Source organism: Manis pentadactyla, chromosome 16 (genome assembly GCF_030020395.1).
Source record: "Manis pentadactyla isolate mManPen7 chromosome 16, mManPen7.hap1, whole genome shotgun sequence".
NCBI lineage: Eukaryota > Metazoa > Chordata > Mammalia > Pholidota > Manidae > Manis > Manis pentadactyla.
Window position 1 is genome coordinate 44889382 of NC_080034.1, and position 23223 is coordinate 44912604.

Consider the following 23223-nt stretch of genomic DNA (forward strand, 5'->3'; position numbering starts at 1 on the left):
CTAAAGCAATCTACAGATTCAATGCAATTCCTATGAAAATACCAACAGCATTCTTCAATGAACTAGAGCAAATTGTTCTAAAATTCATATGGAACCACAAAAGACCCCGAATAGCCAAAGCAATCCTGAGAAGGAAAAAAAAGCTGGGGGGATTAAGCTTTCCAAGTTCAAGCTCTACTGCAAAGCCATAGTAATCAAGACAATTTGGTACTGGCACAAGAACAGACCCATAGATCAATAGAACAGACTAGAGAGCCCTGATATTTACCCAACCACATATGGTCAATTAATATATGACAAAAGAGCCATGGACATACAATGGGGAAATGACAGCCTCTTCAACAACTGGTGTTGGCAAAACTGGACAGCTACATGCAAGAGAATGAAACTGGATTATTCTTTAACCTCATACACAAAAGTAAACTCAAAATGGATCAAAGACCTGAATATAAGTCATGAAACCATAAAACTCTTAGAAGAAAACATGGGCAAACATCTCCTGAATATAGGCATGAGCAACTTCTTTCTGAACGCATCTCCTCGAGCAAGGGAAACAAAAGCAAAAATGAACACATGGGACTACATCAAACTAAAAAGTTTCTGTATGGCAAAGGACACCATCAACAGAACAAAAAGGCATCCTGCAGTATGGGAGAATACATTTGTAAATGACATATCTGACAAGGGGTTAACATCCAAAATATTTAAAGAACTCACACGCCTCAACACCCAAAAAGCAAATTACCCGATTAAAAAATGGGCAGAGGATATGAAGACACAATTCTCCAAAGAAGAAATTCAGATGGCCAACAGACACATGAAAAGATGCTCCACATCACTCATCATCCAGGAAATGCAAATTAAAACCACAATGAGATATCACCTCATACCAGTTAGGATGGCCAGCATCGAAAAAACTAAGAACAGCAAATATTGGTGAGGATGTGGAGAAAGGGGAACCCTCCTATTCTGCTGGTGGGAATGTAAGCTAGTTCAACCATTGTGGAAAGCAATATGGAGGTTCCTCAAAAACTCAAAATAGAAATATCATTTGACCCAGGAATCCCACTCCTTGGAATTTACCCAAAGAATACAAGTTCTCAGATTCAAAAAGACATAAGCACCCCTAAGTTTATTGCAGCACTGTTTACAATAGCCAAGATATGGAAGCAACCTAACTGTCCATCAATAGATGAATGGATAAAGAAGATGTGGTACATATACACAATGAAATACTATTCAGACATAAGAAAGAAATCCTACCATTTGCAACAACGTGATTGGAGCTGGAGGATATTATGCTCAGTGAAATAAGCCAGGCAGAGAAAGACAAGTGCCAAATGATTTTCCTCATTTGTGGAGTATAACAACAAAGCAAAACTGAAGGAACAAAATAGCAGCAGATGCACAGACTCCAAGAAGGGACTAGTGGTTACCAAAGGAGAGGGGTGTGGGAGGCTGCGCAGGGAGAGAGTGAGAAGGGGATTGAGGGGTATTATGTTTAGTACACATGGTGTGGGGGGGTTCACAGGGAAAACAGTGTAGCACAGAGAAGGCAAACAGTGAATCTGTGGCATCTTACTACACTGATGGACAGTGACTGCACTGGGGTAGGGTGGGGACTTGATAATATGGATAAATGTAGTAACCACACTGTGTTTTCATGTGAAACCATCAGAGTGTGTATCAATAATACTTTAATAAAAAATTTTTAAAAACACACAAAAACTTGTATTTCATCAGTTGGGTTTAGTTTCTGCAGACAATCCAAATAAAATTCACGGACTTAAACAAGACAGTGGCTTTGTTCTTTCTCACATAAATGAAGTTTGATGTAGGCACTCTGCAGTGAATAAAGACCTAGGCTTCTTTAACCTTTCAGTACACTATCTTAGTGCTGGCTTCCATCTTCAAGATTTCCTCATGGTCCAGGACAACTGCTCAGACTCCTACCATCATATGCACATTCCAGGATGGAAGTAGGAAGGGGTAAGGTTAAAAGGGCATGCTTCCCATCTAAACAGCCTTCTTTTAAGAAGCTTTCTCAGAATTCCCACCCCAAAACTCCTACATAGGTCTCACTGGTAACACACAATCTCAGGATCATGTTGAAGTGTAAAAGTACTGTGTAATTTGAGAGTATTCCTGGGCACATTCATTACCAGCTGGACAAAGTTTCATACTGTAGCATTGCTTTCATGAACACCATAGTCCTGGCAGCAAAGGGGCCTGGGAAGTATTTTTTGGCTGGGAATGTTGCTACCTAGAATGCAATTTTTAAGAAAGGAGTAGAAATTGCTGTAAAGTAGTCAACAATAGACCCTTCCACATTGTGTTAAGATTGAAAAGCACTTGTTAAAATAAATAGGTGTACCAGAAGTCCTGGATTGTAGGCCAGGAGGTCCATTTCATCTTACAGAAATGATTTAACAATTTTTAGTTTTCAACATCCCAAATCAATAAATTTTATATAAAATTACAGATGTCTGCTTTTTCTTGAGAATCTAAAAATTTGGCAATATGCTGGGCCCACATTCTCAATGGCAATCTTTAGCTAGAGATGAGAAGTAGCTTCCTTGCAGGAAGAATATCTGTCCTCCAATTAGTCACCGTTCTCATCTTTCCCTGTTGGTCCCCAGGCTGGTCTCCTCATTTCGGCTACCTTCTTACCTCCAACAGGCAACTGTGTTTGCACCCCTGTCATTTTACAAATGAATAAATAATAACTTTTAGAAACATAAGTATGCAAAAAATGTGGCAGTAGAATCATTACATTATTAGTCTAATAATTCAACAAGTATTTAAGTACTTTCAATATGATTAGAGCTATGTGCAAGGCATATAAGAAGTCTGGAGAGGACCTCATGGAGTTACTTAAGTATCTGATCTCAGTTTATTTATAAAGTATGTTGCACTGTGTGACAGCCACATGGAGGCTGACGGGAGAAGAGATCATTGTGGAAAGCTTGTTTTTAAATTAAACTCTAAGGAAGGGGTAAAACTCTAAGCAGGCCTTGTAGAGGTTTGTGGTGAGCATAGCTTAAGCCAGGCTGGGCTGGGCACATTGTAAGAAAGAGGACAGTGAAGGTGTCAGTCTATGTTAGAGGCTGTAAGTCGTCTGACTGGACCCCATGCTTAAGGGTTTGGACAACGTCCTGCAGGCAAAAAGGGAGCTATGAGTATTTGCATGAGAAGTGACAGAATGAAAGGAGCATTTTAGGGGGTTTTAAGGATAATTTTCTCCCTTGAGGTGTTATGTAAACAGGTCAGAGGAAACGACTAGCCGTATAGGGAGCCTACTGGAAATGGTCAAATTCATCCAGTTTCTAACTTTGCAAACGGACAGTGTTGAAGTAATTCAGGCATACTAATGGAAAGTAAATGAACAGAGGCAAATTGAGAGACAGCAAAGAAAGTTGTTCATATTAGGTTAAATCTAGAGGACGTAGGACAATACTGAGAGAGTAGTAAAGGAAATTAGGAAATTCCAAGGTAGAGAGAACAACAACATGAAAGGTAGATCTACTGGATAATGAAAAGTGCCCGAGTTACATCAGGATTACCAATCTTACTATACTTAGGGAAGGAGCAAGCGTGTTTAAAGCCTAGTCAATACAACTCTATGCAGTGAGTATTTTATTGTTTTAATGGATAAACATCTTTAGGGTTAAAAAAATAAAAGATACAATGAAGCGTTCTTCCTTGCTGGGGTATAATTATCATTACAGTTTCACTGGAGAGGAAACTGAGGCTCAGAATCGTTAACCTATTTGTTTAGGCGCAGTACAAAGCAGCAGAACTGGGCAAGTGTGACTCAGTTTGTTTTATAGAATATTGCTGTCTGATAATTAAAACTTTCTTTGAAACAAAATTGCAAGTCCTGTAAATACGCTGTCTGTTAAAGTGCCTTACAGACGAGTGGGGCTCGTCAACTACCCCTATCCTTCCCTCCTCCTATGTAAGCCTTACGTGTCTTCCTACACCAACACAATGCCAGCCGGCGCTGAGGCCTGGGCACCAGACAAGAAACCAACGGAAGACTCGAGGTCCAGGCCTAGGGCCGCGGAAGCTTGGCAGCGGGCCCGGAGCGTGCAGGCAGGGGTTACCCTGTCACCGCCGCGTCCGGCCGACACCGCCTGCCCCAGGCATACCGGCTCCGAGACTCGCGCTCCCGTACGTCCAGCCCAAGGGCGAGTGGGTGGGCCGCCCCGTCCTCTCTGGGAAGAAACAGTCCAGGACCCGAGGCCACAAAACCGTGGCGCGCTCTGGAGGCCCGGCCAAGCCCCGCCTCCTCGAGCCGCCCCTTCCGCTCGCGCCGGGATCGGCTCGGACGCGGCCACGTTGCCCTGCGCGCTCCGAGCGCCTTGCCCTGCGAGTCGTGCCCGCGACACTCGGTTCGCATAGTCGGTGGGCTCGGCGGGCCCACAGGACCTCACGCTCACTCATCCCGGCGCCGCGGAGCAGGGAGTGGCAGGGCCTCTCCGTGGTTCCAGCGCGCAGGCCCGCCTGGGATTCGGGCCCGGGAGGCGCCACCCTCCGTCAGCCTCACTCGTCTCCCAGCACCGCCCGGAAGCAGCGTACCGGAGGGAGCGCTGTAGAGTTGGGCTCCGCGTAGAGCTGGGCGCCGGGGCCCATGCCCGTGCTCCCCCGCGGGCCCGAGCCATGGCCTCCGGGAGCGTGGCCGAGTGCTTACAGCAGGAGACCACCTGCCCCGTGTGCCTCCAGTACTTTGCCGAGCCCATGATGCTCGACTGCGGTCACAACATCTGTTGCGCGTGCCTCGCCCGCTGCTGGGGCGCGGCGGAGACCAATGTGTCGTGCCCGCAGTGCCGAGAGACCTTCCCGCAGCGGCACATGCGGCCCAACCGGCACCTGGCCAACGTGACCCAGCTGGTGAAGCAGTTGCGCACCGAGCGGCCGTCGGGGCCCGGCGGCGAGATGGGCGTGTGCGGGAAGCACCGCGAGCCGCTGAAGCTGTACTGCGAGGAAGACCAGATGCCCATCTGCGTGGTGTGCGACCGCTCCCGCGAGCACCGGGGCCACAGCGTGCTGCCGCTCGAGGAGGCGGTGGAGGGCTTCAAGGTGAGCGCCGGACACTCGGGGTGGGCGGGGCGCGAGCCCGAGGCGGACAAAGGGAGGGGAGAGCCAGAGGGGCTTCCTTCTGCCGCCTAGAAAATGGCTGAGCCGGACGTGTGGTTCACAGCCGTCATTTCCTCTGTCCGCTCCAGAGCCTCGGCACTCAGATTTGGGAGGAAAACCTGTAGCTGGTGAGGAAGCAAGAAGTCTCCTCACCCCCACACCCCTACGGTTACCGGCTCACGGGCACATTATACATAAGGACGGCCCACGTACTCCTGTCGGCTCCTACATGATCTCAGACAAAATACCCTCAGACGTAAACTGGCTGTGTACACATCAAGCAGATGCCGATCACTTCGTCTGTAAGCATTCCCCCAGCACTGCCCGGTGCTCTGTCCTGTTGTAGAAGCTCACAAAAAAGAACAGAGCTCTTTACTGCTTAAGTCACTTAACTACCCTGAGGCTCATAAGCGATAACAATATGAAGATGAAGTTGATGAGCGGAGCCTTTTGCGAACGGTTGAACCAACAGGCTGGGACAGCTGAACAATAATGTGGAAACAAAGTATTAAATATTAAACAGTTGTAACATTCAAGGAGTGCATGTGCTGTGCTGTCTATGTATTTGAGGGCTGTAGGAAAGATATACAATTATATACATGTTTAAATGTGACTACAGCCGTGCATAATTAATCACAACATGTACGGTGCTTTCAAATATATTGTTTTACTCATACAGTGGTGATAACCCTTGAGTAGGTTGGGAAGGTGGTGTTTGCCCATGTCACACATGAGGAAAATAAGAGAAATCATTTTCTCAGTATGCTCTATGGAAGAGTTGCAGCTTAACTTTAAGCCTCCTAGTTTAGACATCTTTTCACTAAGCTATGCAGTGTCCTTCCAGGGGCAGGTAGGTGACCCAATGTTTAACATCGATACAAATTGCCAAAGGATAGATATGGTGAGCCCCCTGTGCCCTGGTGATGGCAGTGTGGTACAAGGACAGACTAACCACTGATTTGGCATCAGGAATGTGGGCTGCATGTGTGATAAATGCTAAGATCTACGTAATGTTAAACTGCCCAACTGTTTTTGCTTTTCTCAGGATCAAATCCAGAACCAGCTGGACCACCTAAAAAGAGTGAAAGACTTAAAGAAGAGGCGCCGGGCACAGGGGGAGCAAGCACGAGCTGAACTCCTGGTAAGGGACTTTGAAATTCATACATAATATCACTTCTGCTGGTCACACCCTCTTTTGTAAGACTGATGTCCTTTAATCTTGTCCATCCAGGTCACTGAGAACTTGTAGACACAGATGGGACAACTCTGTATGTCAGTTGGGAACTCAGCTGGAGAACAAAGGGATTCCCACATTTTTGGGGAAAGGGTGGAAGAGCTGAGGCTGAAACCCCTGGAAACCTGACCTATCAAAATCTTAACCTGTTAGCTTTGTGTAGATCAAGGTTGATCCCTTGACAAAGTTGATACAGGTGAGATTTTTGGGTACACTTAGCCTCCTGTGGTACCATTCTGTAGATAGATGCAGACAACGGCTTTACATAAGCCCCACTGTTGCTGGAGTGTTCTCTTGACAACGCTTCAATCCTGAACTTTTCACTTTGCTCCCTTCCCCTCATTTCCCAAGGCCTCAGCAAATCGATGTGCTAATTTGTGACAGGCGTATTTGGGAGGTTTGTTTTCAAAGCCAAAAAAAAATGTTTAGAGACTTTTATAATATATTTACACATCTACCACCTAGAGGTTGAAGCGGTTTTTTTTTGAACAACAAATAAAATATTACAAGTTACCATATGTTAATGGTATTTGCATCTGAAAAGCAAACTCTTAGACTAGTAGTGTTTAGCAACATCATGTAAGAAATATTGTCAGTCCTGACCACTATGTAATAAAGATCTTTCGGACAGGGAACTTACTTCCATGATCTCCTAAGATCCCACCACTTCTGCCCATACAGTCCACTGAGACCTCAGCTCCCCTTGCTTGATCACAGGTCTGGTGAATGGAGAATATAGTGAGCCTGCGTGGACCAAATTACTATGCACCAAACTGTGTCCTCTGTGGGAGTATTGTGAAAGAGGGGAGCTAGCCCTTCTCTGAGAATCAAGGCACCTATATGTTCCTCTTGGTTCTGACACTAGCTAATAATAATACAACCTCTTTGGGCCTCACTTTCCTTATCTGTGAAACGGGTAGGTGGGACTAGACTTGTGGTTCTTCAGCAAGGCTAGTACTGTCCTCTCCTCCCCCCTAGTGATGTGTGGATGTTTCTTTGGTTGTCACTTGAGGAACTGAATGATTGGGGAGGTTGGGGTGGGGATGGTGAATGTCCTACAGTATGAGAAACAATCCTATGCCAGGCAGAATGAGCTCCCCACCAGGGTGCCAATAACACCCCGTTTGAGAAACATTGGATTAGTTGACCATAAGGTCTCTTTCAGCTTTAGTTTTCCATTTCTAAGATTATGTTATATCATTTATGTCTTTGGAATACTTATGCAGCTAAGGAGAGGTATGAGTTTATGAAGAGGATTTTTAAGCAGAGGTATGTGTGTATCACTGTTGCAACACAATGAGTGCTAAGCAGGGATGGTTAGAGGGATGTTAAGGGGGAGGTTGTCAGAAGGAGTTGAGTTTAGAACAGGTGCCAAGAAGCTTTGGGTAAAGGACCAGAAAATAAATATTTTTGGCTCTCTGGGACTTATGAACTCTGTCACAACTACTCAACTCATCTTTTGTAGCTTAAAAGCAGCTAAAGACAATATGTAAATGATGGGTGAGGCTGTGTCACACTAAGACTTTACTCCAAGGGAGTGAACAAAGGGAGTTTACTAACACTTTGTTTAAAACAAACCCTGTCAGTGGGAGGTGGGGTAGAGAAGGAAGGGCAGGCAAGCTTTGGCAAACAAATCTGCACCTAGAGGGAACCAAGCCCAAAGTCAGTGAGATGGGACAGTTGATGAACACTCTTGAAGGCCAAATAGAGGGTATGGATTACGTGTGAAGAATCTAAGGGAACTAGTCAAGGTTATTATGTGAGAAATAAACTGTGAGTGTTCCAAACCATCTCCTACAGGGCAGATACCTGACATGTCATTTCCTGACAGTATTTTTTCTCTTGGTTGCAGTAAAATCCTTGTCCCTTAGCCTGCCAGGTGTTAGGTCTGTGTTCTGGTCTCTTACCTTTTCTGGCCTCTTCCCTCAGCACTCATGTGCTCCAGCCAGACAGAGCCATCTGCCTTTTCTCCCCACACATTTGCAGGTGCCATTCTTCTGCCTGGAAATCCCTCCTGTACTTTGATCGCATGGTAAACTCCTGTTTCTCCTACAAGACTCTATGAACATTGCTTCTAACCTCTGCCACCACAGGCTGTCACCCTATCTTTATTTATTCATCTGTAAATACATATATAACGTGAACCTGACTCTTATCTTACTCAGTTCCTTGAGGGCAGGATCTGCGTCTTCACTATCACTGGGGTAATTCATTTCTCAGCTATTATATATTCAACCAGTAAAGACTAGAAAAGCTGAGTGTGAGAACAAGATGCTTGTTTTAGAGTATTAGAGTGGGTAGTTGGAGAAATGTGAAGGGCCGCAGGAAAGAGCCTTTCTCTCCTCACTGCCCTTCCCTGTCATCTGCTCAGAGCCTAACCCAGATGGAGAGGGAGAAGATTGTTTGGGAGTTTGAGCAGCTGTATCACTCCTTGAAGGAACATGAATACCGCCTCCTGGCCCGCCTCGAGGAGCTGGACTTGGCCATCTACAATAGCATCAATGGTGCCATCACCCAGTTCTCTTGCAACATCTCCCACCTAAGCAGCCTGATCGCCCAGCTGGAAGAGAAGCAGCAGCAGCCCACGAGGGAGCTTCTGCAGGTATGGTGTAGAGTGTCCTGCTAGGATGGCACCTGAAGGCTTCCCTTCTCTCTACTCAGCAGTACCCAGTAAATGCTATAGGGGTAGCAAGGGCTTGTCAAGCTCTCTGTTGGGCATATTGGAGTGAAAACATGTCCAGGAGAAGCTCTGGTTGACACAACTTGCATCAGTCAGTTGCTCTCACAGGAATGGCAAAAGGAAGACCTGATGCTCAGGCCTGTCCTGCACTGACAAGTGGTCTCATCCCATGCAAAGATTTCTTGTCTTCTCTGGTCTCAGTGACCCCTTCTGCTCATTATGGAATGAGGGGTTTGACCCATATGCCATTTAAAGACCCTCTAACTTCAGTATCCTGTAATTTTAACAAATACACATGTATTACCACAGCCGCAAAACAGCAAGCATGTGAGCAAGAGTGGTTAGCCCAAGCAGTGCTGTGAGTTAACCTTGCTAGCAGGTGACAGACCTGCAGTCCACCTAAGCCAGCAAGACCGCAGGAAATGAGCTAATGTCTTTCTGTCACTTGCTCACTCAGTGCATATAATAAATTATCTGTTCTGGATCAGACACTATTCTGGGCATTAGAATTAAGTGGTAAAAAACGCTCCTGAAATTTATGTTCTAAAGTCGAGATCAGATGATAAAGAAATGAACAAATAGGTATCATAGGTGTTGATAAATGCCATTAAAGAAGGGATGATGGGATAGAGCAAGGGTCAGCAAACTATGACCCACCACCTGTTTTTGTGTGTCCCTACAAGCTAAGTATGATTTTTACAGTTATGAATTGGTTGGAAAAAAAAAGAATGTTACTTCATAATATGTGAAGTTATAAAATTCAGATTTCATTGTTGATACACTTTTATTGGAATGTAGCCATGCTCATTCATCTATGTACTATCTATCTGTCCTTAATTTTCCACCGCAATAGCAGAGTTGAATAATAGCAGAGATGGTGTAGTTCACAAAACCTAAAATGCTTATTGTCTGGCCTTTTAAGAACTTTACCTCCTCCTGCTTTAGAATAATAAGGCCTAGCCTTCTGCCTAATGAACACCAATATTTAATTGTCAGAGAGAAAGAGACCTTGCAAAGGGAATAATTGACCAAAGAATCAGGAAGGAGGAAGTAGATGACATATTAATGCAGCTGAGGTAAAATAATAGGAAGGCTGAAATCCATTTGGGTTAAAAACATGGCCACCATTGGTGACCTTATGCAGAACTGTCACAGTGGAACAGTCTGGGTAGGAACCACCACTAGGTAGGTGCAATGGACACGACAAGACTAGATGACTCAGGGATCCTGAAAGACCATGTAGGAGATGTAAGAAAATACGTGGACATGAGGTAGGATTATGGGGCTTCATGGGAGAGGTGCTTAAAGGAACTAGCTAAACATACTTGAAAAGAATATGTGGGGAGGAGAGCCTGTATTATAGGGATCTGGGTGAGGAAAATCACTGAAGCTGTAAGATTGATAAACTAATCACTTATGTGCTATCCCTAAGAAGACAGAGAGAAAGAGAAGTAAAGGAATTGGTTTTGGAAAATCCTCTGTTGTATGGGAAGAAAGGAGGAACGGGTGAGGGAGCGGGTAGGTGCAGGCAGGTTGTGAGGTTTGGTAGTGAAAACCTGGAGGCTTTTATTCTGTTTTGAAGTTGGAAAGCAGGATCATCTGCTGTCATTGTGTGGGGGTTTGGGGAGATAAGAGCTTTGAAGAGTGTAGGAAAGTCCTAGAATTACTGTTTCAGAGTATGGGAAAGCCAGTTGGTTTGTGAGACATAGTAGGATTCCTTGGTCAGTGAACGACAGTTTATACAGGGACTGGTCTGCCCTGTTGTGTGACTTTGTCATCTGCTTTGCTTTCTGAGACAGTGACTACTCTGGTACAGGCATAGGGAAAGTAGGTAGTTGAGAACATCTAGGATTAGGGTTTTGCAAGGTGGACTTGAGGTTTGTATTTTTGTTTTTGTTTTTGTTTTTACTGTGATAGAATATATATAATATAAATTCACCATTTCAACCATTTCAAAATGTAAAATTCAGTAGCATTTAGTATACTCACAGTGTTGTGCAACCATCACAACTACATAGTTCCAGAACACTTCCATCACCTCAGAAGGAAACCTTGTACCCATTAAACACTCATTCCTCATTCCTTTCTACCCACCGGTGACCACTAATCTGCTATGTGTCTCTTAAGAGTTTGCCTGTTCTAGATATTTGATATGTAAGTGGCCTTTTCTGTCTGATTTCTTTTTCATTTGGAATGTTTTTCAAGGTCATCCATGTTGTAGTATGTTCATTTCGTTTCTTCATTTTTTTTGACTGAATAATATTCCATTGTATGGATATGTACCACATTTTATTTGTACATTCATGAGGTGATGGACATTTGCTTTGTTTCCACCATTTGGCTTTTGTGAATAGTGCTGCTATGAACATTACATACATACAAATATGAAACAATTCATGAGTTTGTGTATCATCTGTGTACAAGGGCCATGCTAAACTTTTGTGCATGGTTCTAGTTTGAGAATATGTGCTGCCAAATCAAACAAGGTTGCAAGACTTTTTTTTAAGATGGAAGGTATTTTTGAGAATATTTTTGTACAGATGGACCATGAAATTGAAATGATGAGGAAAATGGAAAAAGAAAAGAGTGATCATGGACTCCATGGGTGAGAGGGTTTGGGTCATTACCAAAGAGTGATTTTGGTAGAAGTCATTAGAAAAGCAAGCTGACTCTTACTGGGGAAATATTAGAGGTCATCCCACTGAGGTCAGGAACAGGGTGAGATCTTACTATTGTCTACCTCTATTTACCATTGTACCTAAGTTTTAACCAGTTTAGTTAGATAAACAATTATAAGCATAAGAATTGGAAGAGAAATTAAACTCCCTTACTTGGAAAAGATATAACTATAAAGTAAGGAAACAATGTTAAAACTAATATAAGAATTCAGCAAGGCAGCAGGATATAAGATTAACATACAGAAATCAGCAGCCATCATTTGCACAGATGACAGCCACTAGAAGACATATTAGAAGAGAATATCCCATTTCCAATGTGAAAAAAATAAAACACCTGGGAGTAGACTTAAGTAAATGTCAGAAAAGTGCAAGAAACTGTGTAGAGAAAACTATAAAACAGTCCTGAAAGGTAAAATAGATTTGAGCTAATCAGAAATCATCCCTTGTTCTTGGATAAAACATCTCAACATCATCGCGTTGTTCCTCATAAGATAATTTATAAATTTAATTCAATCTCAGTAAAAATGCAACCTTTTTTCCTGGAATTAGACAAATTGATAGTGAAATTCAGATAGAAAAATAAGCATGTAAAAATAGTTAGGAAACACAGAGATGTAACTATGAGGTGGGAACTGACCTTGTTAGATATTAAAACATATTACCAAGTCTATATAATTAAAGCGGTTGGTAATAGTACAAGGAAAACACACATACATTGTAGCAGGTCAAAAGACCAGCATCAAATTGAAAGAAAATATTTGCAATGATTATCAAACATAGAAATAATATGTAACTTTTAAAAATTAAGAGAGGTAAGACAAATTCTATAAAAATGAGCAAAAGACATGAAGGGGCAAATTCAAAAGAAATACAAATTGGACCGTGAACTTTTTAAAAAAATGCTTTATTATACTTCTTTTAATAATAAGAGATGCAAATTAAAACCACACTGAAATACCCTTTTTTACCCATTAGAATAGCAACACTTTCTTAATTCAGCACACTGTTAGCAAAGATGTGAAGGGACAATCTCATATGCTGGTGGGAAAGCAAATTATTTTTGTAGTCTTTAACAAAACTATATATATAGTTAGACTTTGAACACGAATCCTTCTAGGAATTTACCTTGAAGATATATCTAATTATGAAAATATATACAAAAGTACATATGCATGAGGTTAATTGATGTAACATTCTTTGTTATTGTAAAATACTGGAAACAACCAAACTTCCAAACTTAGAAAACGTGTGTACACCATGCAATGGAATACCATGCAACTGTGAAAAGATAAAGGAAGAAATCTGTGAATCTGTATATACCTACATAGGGTAATTCCCAGGATATGTGTTAAGTGAAAAAAAATCAAAGTGCATAATGACTATGCTACTTTTTGTGTAAGAAAGAAGAGATAATTGGAAAATACATGTATCTGCTGCTTTTTTGCAAAGGAAATATTGGAAGGATAAACCAGAAAAAAGGGATGAGAAGAATGGGAGGGGAAGGGAAAGGAGAAAGAGTGACAGAGATTCTCTCTGGCCAAGTCTCAGGCTTTTGAGCACCAGAGTAAGTTAAGAAGTGTGATGATCATGCATCTTTTTTCATACTGGTCATGGTTATGACCATGATTCATTGGGTAACATATTCTTTTGATGCAGAAACACAACAACCTTCTCAGGGTATCTTTCATTTCAGAAGCATAGCAAATGGGAACTCAGAGAAACAAAAAAAGAAGAGTGATGGATTGTAACCTATTAAATAAAGTAAGAATCTATGGACCCATAAAAATAAGAAGGTTGACTAAGTAATATAGAAGGAATTTTGAAGTTAGGAAATGGCCATTTGGCAACCATAATAGTAAAAGTTAATCTGGTTAATAATTATTGAGGAATGCTAAATCTAAAGGGGGAATGTTTGATAAGGATTGCAATAGTAATATAATTTTAAACCATCACTTTTTAGATGACTAGTTACAAAAGGAAAAACAGCTATACAGTAATCAAAATATTTCCAGTAAGGGACAAGTGAATATTATACACATTGAAAAGGACATAATATACTCTAATCAAAGATGGTACAGCTTGAATTTAATCATGAGGGAAATATCTGACAAGCCCAAATGGAGGAACATTCTGTAAAACAACTAGCCTGTATTACACCAATGTCAATGTCATAAAAGACAAATCAGTGCAAAAGAACTGTTCAGATTAAAGACACATGTCATGGTAACTAAATGCAGTGACTGATCCAATGGATTACCTAAGGTGGGGAAGGAGTTGCTGTAAAGAACATTATTAAAATGGTTAAATTAGAGAATATGGACTGTAGATAGGATAAACATATCAGTGTTCAGTTTCCTGAGTTTGATAAGTACACTGTAGTTATGTAAGAAAATGTACTTGTTCTTAGGAAATACAGAAGTATAAAGTGGTAAAGGAATGTAATCTCAACAATGATCTCAGATGGTTCTGAATATAATATGTTTGTAATAATCTGGTAAGTCTGAGAAAAGAGTATACAGGAGTTCTTTGTACTAGCAGCCTTTACTGTGTATTTGAAATTACTTCACAATAAAAAGCCAAAGAAAGTAAGCTGGAAGGTAGGCAGTTGTGGTCCATGGGTAGGATGCTTGAGTTAGTAAATCTGAAATCATGAGATCCTTGACCAGTGGTGTAGGAGGAGGACATAGGAAATGCTGGTATAGCAAACAGTGTGCATCCCAGTTTCCTCTGCTTGATTTTTAGCTTCTACACTGAATTGTGTTCCTTGCCTCCCTAATTTTTCCCAGGAGGGCCAGCTCATAGTTGGGTTTTCAAAAAACCTCTGTGAAAGAAAACCGAAGTTATGAATGACTTCTCATGGTTATCCTTTTCCTTTCTCTTGTAGGACATCGGGGACACGTTGAGCAGGTACAGTTTTCTCTCTTCCCAGTTAAAACAAGCATGGGAAGACTGTTTCCCTCATATTTACAAATCCTGAAAGGAGCCTAGAGTGAGAGGAACTTCTTTCTTTCTGTCCCTGAACTGAGTCATCAGTATGCAGAGGACTAGATGGACCACAGTTCTTTTCAGTAAAACTCAGAAATTATTGACAAATTGTGAAGGTGAGGGGTGGTAGAGGGCTTATTGGGAGGGTGCTGGTTGTTTTTGAGGACACTTGGAGAAGGGGGAAACTTACAGGGACTTGAGTAAAGTGCAAGGGTATCTTACCGTTGTTGTTTCCTAAGCATTTCAGAATCCTTTCTCTTTCATATTCACTCTTTTGCTCTCTTTCCTGTAATAGCGAAAGTAAGGCCTAAGAAAAGTGTGACCAGCTCAGAGTTATAAAATTAGTGATGAGTTACCTGCATTCTGGCTCTTGTTCTCTTTATTTCTCTACTGTATCATCAGATGGAAAGTGAGGAAGAGCTCCCTGGGAGTTGGGATGTGACCAAGCAGGGAGAGCTCAGAGTGGGCAAGAAGCCAAGGCTAATTTGTGTTTGCAGGGCATTTGGCAAAGGCAAGCGGGATAGGCCTTGAGAACATAATATTTGGTGCAGGAGTGCCTCCAGGGACTGAGTCTGTCTCTGAGGGAGTGAACTTTGAAGATGATTAAAATCCTGAATGGTTAAACCCTTCCAGAGAAAATATATTTTGACTGTGTGGGAGCATTTGAGGAGATGGAGGAGGGCCTCATAGATGGGGTGGGTTGGCTGGGAAAGTTATGTGGATAAAGTTATATTGATCAAACAGGTTTTTGAGGGCCCCTGGGATGGAGGTGAGCTGGAGCTTGTACTAGTCCAGCCAGACAGCCACAGCAAATACTGCCTCTACTTGTTCCTTTTACTTTTTGATGCCAGTCTAGTTCTGACCTAACTTAGGGAGATAGATCCTTTGGCTCTTAGCATTTTGTGACTTTAAGGTCTGGATTTGGCTATATGAGATAGGAAACTCAAAATTCCATTGACTTAAGGCTTAAACATAATAAGAAAAGTTTGTCACCATATAAGAAATGTGCAAGTAGGTAGCCCAGAGCTGGTATGGTGGCCCCAGTGATCATCAGACTCTCAGGTTTCTTTCTGTTCCACTCTGCCATGCCTAAGGTGCAGTCCTCACAATCCAAGATAGTTATAAGCCAACAAGTAGGAAGGAGATAAGTTACATCATGTGTTCATTTTTAAGCAGACTTCTCAAATCACAAGATACTCTCATTAGCCACCACTCAGTCACAAGGTCACATCTAGACTGGGCAGCCATGAGCCCAGTAAAATTTGGAAGATGGGAAAAGGGATAAATAACCTTTTCCTAACGAGCAGCCAATAGGCAACAAGCACTTAGCCTTTGCCATAGCCCCTTGAGGTGGGTGGGTGGGCAGGTATTGTACAGAGCACCTTTCTGTCTGAAGATGCCATTCTCAGTGTAGTCGAGAACCAGAGGATTCTAGGTTGTTGCCCACCATGAACATCAGGACTTTGTCATGGAATCTAGTGCTTATATATTCAATCTTAATTCAGTAAAAAATTTTTTGAGAACATGGTATCTGAAAAGCCATGAGCTGGGTGCTGTGGAGGATATGAAAATAAGAATATGCTGTCTCCTATTCTGGTCTGGAGGATCATAGCCCATCTAAGCAGAAAATAAGGGTAAGGGTGTAGTGGTTGCTTTTTAAGACTGTCCACATGCTGGCCAGTTTAGCCCAGGCATTGTCCTAGCCTCTGGAAACCTGTGGATGTTGGGGAGGGGTTCATTCATGTTTTTGTTTTACACTTAGGGCTGAAAGAATCAGGATCCCTGAACCCTGGATTACACCTCCAGATCTACAGGAGAAAATCCACATTTTTGCCCAGAAATGTCTCTTCTTGACCGAGAGTCTGAAGCAATTCACAGGTAATGTGAGAAGAGGGATCTGTGAGGGAAATGGATTCATGCTCTGAGTATCTGTGTATTGCCTGAGAGGATATATTTTCCAGCCAGACAGTGGGATGCAAACTAAACATCTTCTTTTTTCCCCTTAGAAAAAATGCAGTCAGATATGGAGAAAATCCAAGGTAAATTTATCTACTAAATGGGCTTTGGGTGTTGAAATTCCCTGGGAAGATGAACTTATGCATTAAAAGTGTGGAAAAATGGGAAAGGAATGATATCCACTGGCCATCCTTCCCTGATATTTTATATCTTCCTTTTTTCAACCAATATCCCCTTGTTTCATTGTGAAGTCTTTCAACTGTGTGCACTCAGTTCTCAGTCTACATTGAGGGAGGAGAATAATAGATAATTTAAAAGTTAAGTAGTCCATAATTACTCTGATTTTTTAAAATTTTTTCTAATTGGGAAAGAGAATAAACAAAAACTATCCTAGTTCCATTTGTTTGAGCCATTATTTATAGTTAAAATTTACAGAGTTCCCACTGCTTGTGGGCATTGGTGACAACTGGACCCAGAGGAATCAGGCAACACTGACTGAAGCCATAGCTCAAGGGAAGTACTTAGGCACAGGATTCAGGAGCCCTGGGTCCAGCTCTGCCACTTAATACACTATCATTTCCTCATCTTACCTCACAAGGTTATAAGGACATAAGCTAAAGCTGTTCCCATTTCTAAAGCCTTTAGAATGGAGCCTATTACATAATAAACCCTATATTTGTATCTATCAAATAAAGTGTTGTAGGTATTTAAAGGAAGCTCTTCCAAATACAAAATTTTCTGTTCATGAACCACATTCAGTTAAGAGTTGGCTATTACTAGTGCTAAAATTCCTAGGCAGTCTGGTGGAGTTTGAAACCCTTATATGTAGGTAAACCATTGTCTTATTTGTTACAAATTACCAATCCTTACAATTTCTGATACTATGTTTGCTAAAACTTTATTTGCATTGTATCTTTTCAGATACATACTTTTTTGGCATCTAGCTACACATATTTAGGGGACATTCACAAGCAAAACAAATAGAAACTCCACTTAATAGTGTGCATAAAACCAGAAGTGGTTAGTTCAGACATGATTTTCCTTAATCTGGCTCTCATTTATTTCACCTGCTCTTCTCTCAACACTTAAAAGTCTCACTGAGGACCTGTCTGAAAATGCCTTGTTAACTGTAAAGTGCCTTTTAAGTGAATGTTTTGTTTGCTCCAGCATGGTAGTGGGTATTACTTGAGCCACCCAGCCCCTAGAAAGAAATGGTTTATGAAAACCAAGAATTGTGTATGATGTGGACTTGGAACCATGTTTTCCCCTGCAGAAACAGCTGGTCCCCTGAAGGGTAGAATCCTTGATCTTGGCTTGGTTCAACCCGATGTGCTGGCTTGGTTTGACCCAACGTGCTACCAGTCTCAGGCTTTTGGTTATCCTTCTACCCAAAGTTTCTAATCCCTCTTCCTTTGAAACTCTTGGCTGGCTGGATGATGGAGTCATACAGTCCATGAAGAAATCAGTGTATGACAGCAGGGGTTCTGGGATATCTAATGGAGACCATTGTTTTATGATGACTCTAACCAAAGCTCCCTCAGATAGGTATTCACTGGAAATACTCCTATGATTTCCATAACTTCTTTTCTCTTTTGGTCTTTCAGAATTGAGAGAGGCTCAATTATACTCAGGTAGGTTTTAGGAGACAAAGCCATACGGGAAACAGAGTAAAAATCCTTATGAACCTAACTGCTATTGTGAATGATTTTAGAAATTGCTTAAATTTGGGTCCTTTAAATTACATATGTAAAAATTACAAACAGCAACCACAGAAAAACACTTGTTATTTCTATGTGTTTAAAAAACTTTGCCTTCTAAAATGCCTCCAAGCTGAAACTGTGGACCTCTGAAATAGGAGGAACTCGAGCTCAGGTGCTATGAAGGATTACAGATTAGAAAGTACAGTTGAAAAAGTGAACACTGCTAGCGCACGGGCACACTGCTCTGCCTACGCAGCCTCAAGGGCAATGTGGTTGCAAAAAGCAGTTCTCCTTCCAAAAAGAATGATTGAGCTAAACTCTTATTCAGAATGTTAGGGCAAGTCTAGAAATCTTATATCATCCTGTCTCTGTGCCTTAAGGTTAGAGATCGAACTCCCCCTCCCCTTGACCACCACCTTTACCTAATGTACAGAGAGATGGTAAATCTGCGATCCCAGAGGTACTCAGATCTGAGGTATGTATTTTCAGTAGTCACACAGGCACCTTCTGTTGCATGGAATCCTCCTCTTCACAAAGAGAGGGACTCTACATATAATGGGTCTTTCATTAGTGTCCACTGGCAGTGATCCATATTTAATTCTTTCAACCTATATTAATTGAATACCTTGCTTATGTTCTACAGAATCTAACATTGTGCAGGGTACTATGGAGGGAACAAAGGATCATAAGACTCTGTCCTACCCTTGGAGTGCAGTGTCTGGCTGGAGGTACAGAGTATACCCATGCCATGAGAAAAAGATGGGTAACTGATTTGGACAGATCATTGAACCAAGAACCGGGCATCAGGGTTCTTCGTCTCCTCCCCTGGTTCCTGTGTGGGAGGCATTTAGCCTGCCTGAGCTCCGGGGGAATGATGTTTGTGACTCCTCCCCTGCACAAGATGTAAGAGCAAATAAGAGAATATATATCAGTGCTTTTAAAACAGAAAAGCACCGCATGATTGCAAGACAGTGTAATGCTAAATGGTAGAGCAGAAGACATGATGATACATAGTTTTAGATTTCAGAGAGGGTGAGTATTGGCTTGGGCTGGTTAATACTTTTGAGGAAGGTGTAGGTCTTGTGTTAGTCATGAGAAGAAGATGAATAGGGTTTGGCTGTGTTGGTAAAGAGCCCATGAAATGGATGACATAAGAGTGATTTTAAAGGTGAGCAAATTGGTACAGGCTCTCAATCCCTCACCCATAATACCCAAATCCCCAAATTCTGAATTTATGTGGGAAATTCAGTTTATAGTGGATATTGTGGCTTAAGATGTGAAAGAAAGTGAATGGAGGAAAAATCTCAGTACTTTTGATATATCCTGGCTGACGAAAGTAACCAGCTAATCCAAACAGTAATTTTTGGAATGTTAACTTCAGGATGTTTTCATCATAAGATGAGTGCAACCAATAGTGGGGAAACTTGTACTGTCTTTCCAGGAAGGCGAGAGAAAAGCTGGGTGTTGCACGGTGAGCACTCCTGGCCTGCAACTGACCATGCCTTTCCCCTCTGTTTCTGCAGTGGATGTAACTCTGGATCCAGACACAGCCTACCCCAGCCTGATCCTCTCTGACAATCTGCGGCAAGTGCGGTACAGTTACCTCCAGCAGGACCTGCCTGACAACCCTGAGCGGTTCAATCTGTTTCCCTGTGTCTTGGGCTCTCCATGCTTCATCGCTGGGAGACATTACTGGGAGGTAGAGGTGGGAGATAAAGCCAAGTGGACCATAGGTGTCTGTGAAGACTCAGTATGCAGAAAAGGTGGAGTAACCTCGGCCCCCCAGAATGGATTCTGGGCAGTGTCCTTGTGGTATGGGAAAGAGTACTGGGCTCTTACCTCCCCAATGACTGCCCTCCCCCTGCGGACCCCTCTCCAGCGGGTAGGGATTTTCTTGGACTATGATGCTGGCGAGGTCTCCTTCTACAACGTGACAGAGAGGTGTCACACCTTTACTTTCTCTCATGCTACCTTCTGTGGGCCTGTCCGGCCCTACTTCAGTCTGAGTTACTCGGGAGGGAAGAGCGCAGCTCCTCTGATCATCTGCCCCATGAGTGGGATCGATGGGTTTTCTGGCCATGTTGGGAATCATGGTCATTCCATGGAGACCTCCCCTTGAGGAGGTGAACTCAGGCCGAAAGGGCTGGTGGCTGTAATCCTACCCTAGGCATGAGGCGTCTTGTTGCCTTGCCACTTCCTATTTGTCACACCTGGATATCCTTACTGCTTTCCATGCCTCTGCAATGGGAGACAGGATGTCCATGTTCTCTGCCATCCTTCTCTTCCCCACGCCGATTGTGAGATGTAATGACAAGTATCAGGACTGCCCGGAAATAAAAAGCAAATGTCCAGCTCCAGTATTTCACACGTTTTAGTTTTGCACATTACTTGAGGGAATAAGGAACATGGATAATCTTTGGATTTGGAGAGCCGTTAGTATACTTACACCTTGGCTCAGCCTGGTTTCTCTTGTTGAGCCTCACTTAGTGATCATGGGTATTTGCTGTCATTTCTGGACTTGAGCTCCTTTCTAAGAATCAAGAGTGGAACTACAAGGCCCTATCAGCATGGCTCCCCTTATCCTGGTTTTTCCTTTTGGGAATAGTACCTCTACCCTTGATTCCCATTCTGCTGTAGTTTTATTAACAACATTAAAGAGGCCTACATGTGTTTTGATTAGTTACAGATATTTTACAATTATGGTGGGATGGCCCCCTCTGTCATGAGATAATGTTCTAATCAGTGTGCTCTTTGCCTCTCTGTCTTTTCTGAGGGCTTTGTCTGCTCCCTTCATTCTAATGAAAGGTACATCCTGGTGTTGGTTGCACATCATCCAGGATAATTTTCTGCCCAGCACCATCCATTGTTCCTAAATCCCCTCCCACTCACATTTGTGGACTGATGAGCAGTAATGCCATCCCTGGAAGGATTTGAGGGCAGTATTCCAAGGACTCCTTGACCTTTGCCTCCTTTTCGCCATCTCCTCTGGAGAGTAGGGAAATTGACCTTTCTAATATGTGTACCGTCAAGGGGCAGCGGTTGGATTCCCATGGCTGTTGGATCATGAGGCATTCTGGGGTTGAGGGCTAAGGCAGATCACTGAGCAAGCCCTCATGATTGTTCTTAGTCCTACTTCTCTTTGGGCACATGTCCCTCTGTTTGAAAATAAAGTGAATATGGAAGTTGTTTACATTGTTGTTGTTTTCGGGGTCGTGGTAGGATTGGGTTCATAGATGTTGTGGGGGTGGGAATGGTTAATGGTATCAATTTCCCTTATGAGTCCAGAATCCTATTCTAGCCAGTATTTTACTTTGAACTGGAAATAAAACTACTTTCTCAGTACCATGTCACTACTTTCTAATGCTGAAAAAGTAGTGTTGGGACATCCACAGCCTGCAGCTCTATATTGGCTAAAACTGTAAGGTGGATAGGAAAGTGTCCTCTCAAGTCCGTTTTTATAACTATCAGTACTTATATATCAGAGGGCCCAGAACATGCTTTCCAACCTAGAACACCAGACTAAGATGGGTGGAGGTTGCTACATGCTGAGGAGGTAGATGAGGCTGAGAGAACAGTTCTGCCCCAGATAGTTTATGCTTCTGGACATGGCCTCCAAAGATAAGATTTTATGGTCTATACTTAGTCCTGAACCTAGCAACAAGGTTCCATGGCTGAAGACCATAATTGATGATTCATCATTTGTTTATTCATTTATTCATCCATCAGCTTTTAAGGGAAATAATATAACTAGGGGCTCCCGTGATGCTAGGTTAACTTTTGCTAAATACTCTTGGATGTAAATACATAGGATTTTATATATATATATACATATATGTGTGTGTGTGTATATGATATGTGTGTAAAATGCTGTTAACATACATGAAGCAGTGCTTTCATACATAGTATGAAGTACTTTATGCACAAGAATTTATTTTAAGGCTCATAACAATCCTACAAAGTAGATACTATTACCCTTATTTTACAGATGAGAAAACAAGCACAGAGAGGATAAATGACTTATCTAAGGTGCACAGCTAGGAAGCAGCAGAGCCAGGATTCAAACTGAGATGGAACACATGACCACATATGTCATATCCTGCTCCACAATATATATGGATTATTCTTTTTCATAAGGGAAGGCTAAGCAGAGAGTGGAAGCCTTGGAGTGCCAGTCCCTTGGCCTGGGATACTTGCCTTTAACATCTGCAACTGGAAAGTTGGGTGAAAAGACCCAATCAAAATTGCTTTCCAGTTTCACTTATTCCACTGAGGCAGGGAAGAAGAATAAGGATCCACAAAGAGAGCACTTTGCTTGTACCAGTCCAAGAAAATGTGTCCTGGAATGGACTCCTGGTCCTTGCTGTTGGAGTGATGGAGCAGTGTCTGGGTCAACTTGGAGGGTTTCACACTGGGTCTCCTTTAGTCCCCAGCAGACCCAGTGCTTTAACAGACATCTTGACGCATTTGTATTAACAGCAGCAGCAGCAGGAGCAGTGATAACATGCAACTTTGTTGGATTCAGTAAAATTTCCTATTTGAATGGGGATGTACTACAAGAGTGAATGTTACTAACAATGCTGAGTGAAAAAAGTCTCAGAAGACTATATACCTTACAATGCCCTCTTAATATGAACAAAAGGACCATGATTACCAATGGAGTATGTGGGAAAATAGGATAGAGGAGGAGGGCATATGTTGATGTGTGTTACCGGGTATCTTCTGGTTCTTGTGGGTGGGGAAGTTTATAGGTATTTACGTAAATTTTTAGTTTTTTAAAAAACCGGCATTTTGGATGAGGTTAACTTGTAAACAATTCTAAATTTACTCATCTGCAGAAAGATAAGCAACATT

General features: G+C 42.3%; 1 protein-coding gene and 1 non-coding gene across 3 annotated transcripts; one reads left to right on the forward strand and one right to left on the reverse strand.

Annotated features, from left to right (window-relative positions):
* The first annotated feature begins 4013 nt into the window (after nucleotides 1-4013).
* On the forward strand, nucleotides 4014-21558 carry TRIM27 (tripartite motif containing 27). Of its 2 annotated transcripts, XM_036908668.2 has the most exons (8): nucleotides 4014-5082; nucleotides 6185-6280; nucleotides 8745-8975; nucleotides 14616-14638; nucleotides 16479-16594; nucleotides 16723-16755; nucleotides 18277-18303; nucleotides 19896-21558. In XM_036908668.2, the coding sequence occupies exons 1-8, from the start codon at nucleotides 4663-4665 to the stop codon at nucleotides 20489-20491; spliced, it is 1542 nt and encodes a 513-aa protein (XP_036764563.1). In that variant the 5' UTR covers nucleotides 4014-4662; the 3' UTR covers nucleotides 20492-21558. The 2 variants fall into 2 exon arrangements, with proteins under 2 accessions (XP_036764563.1, XP_057349608.1); XM_057493625.1 differs by lacking the exon at nucleotides 18277-18303.
* LOC118924167 (U6 spliceosomal RNA) lies at nucleotides 11432-11536 on the reverse strand. The gene has a single exon (XR_005029477.1). It is a non-coding gene; the product is annotated as a U6 spliceosomal RNA (small nuclear RNA).
* Nucleotides 21559-23223: the final 1665 nt, after the last annotated feature.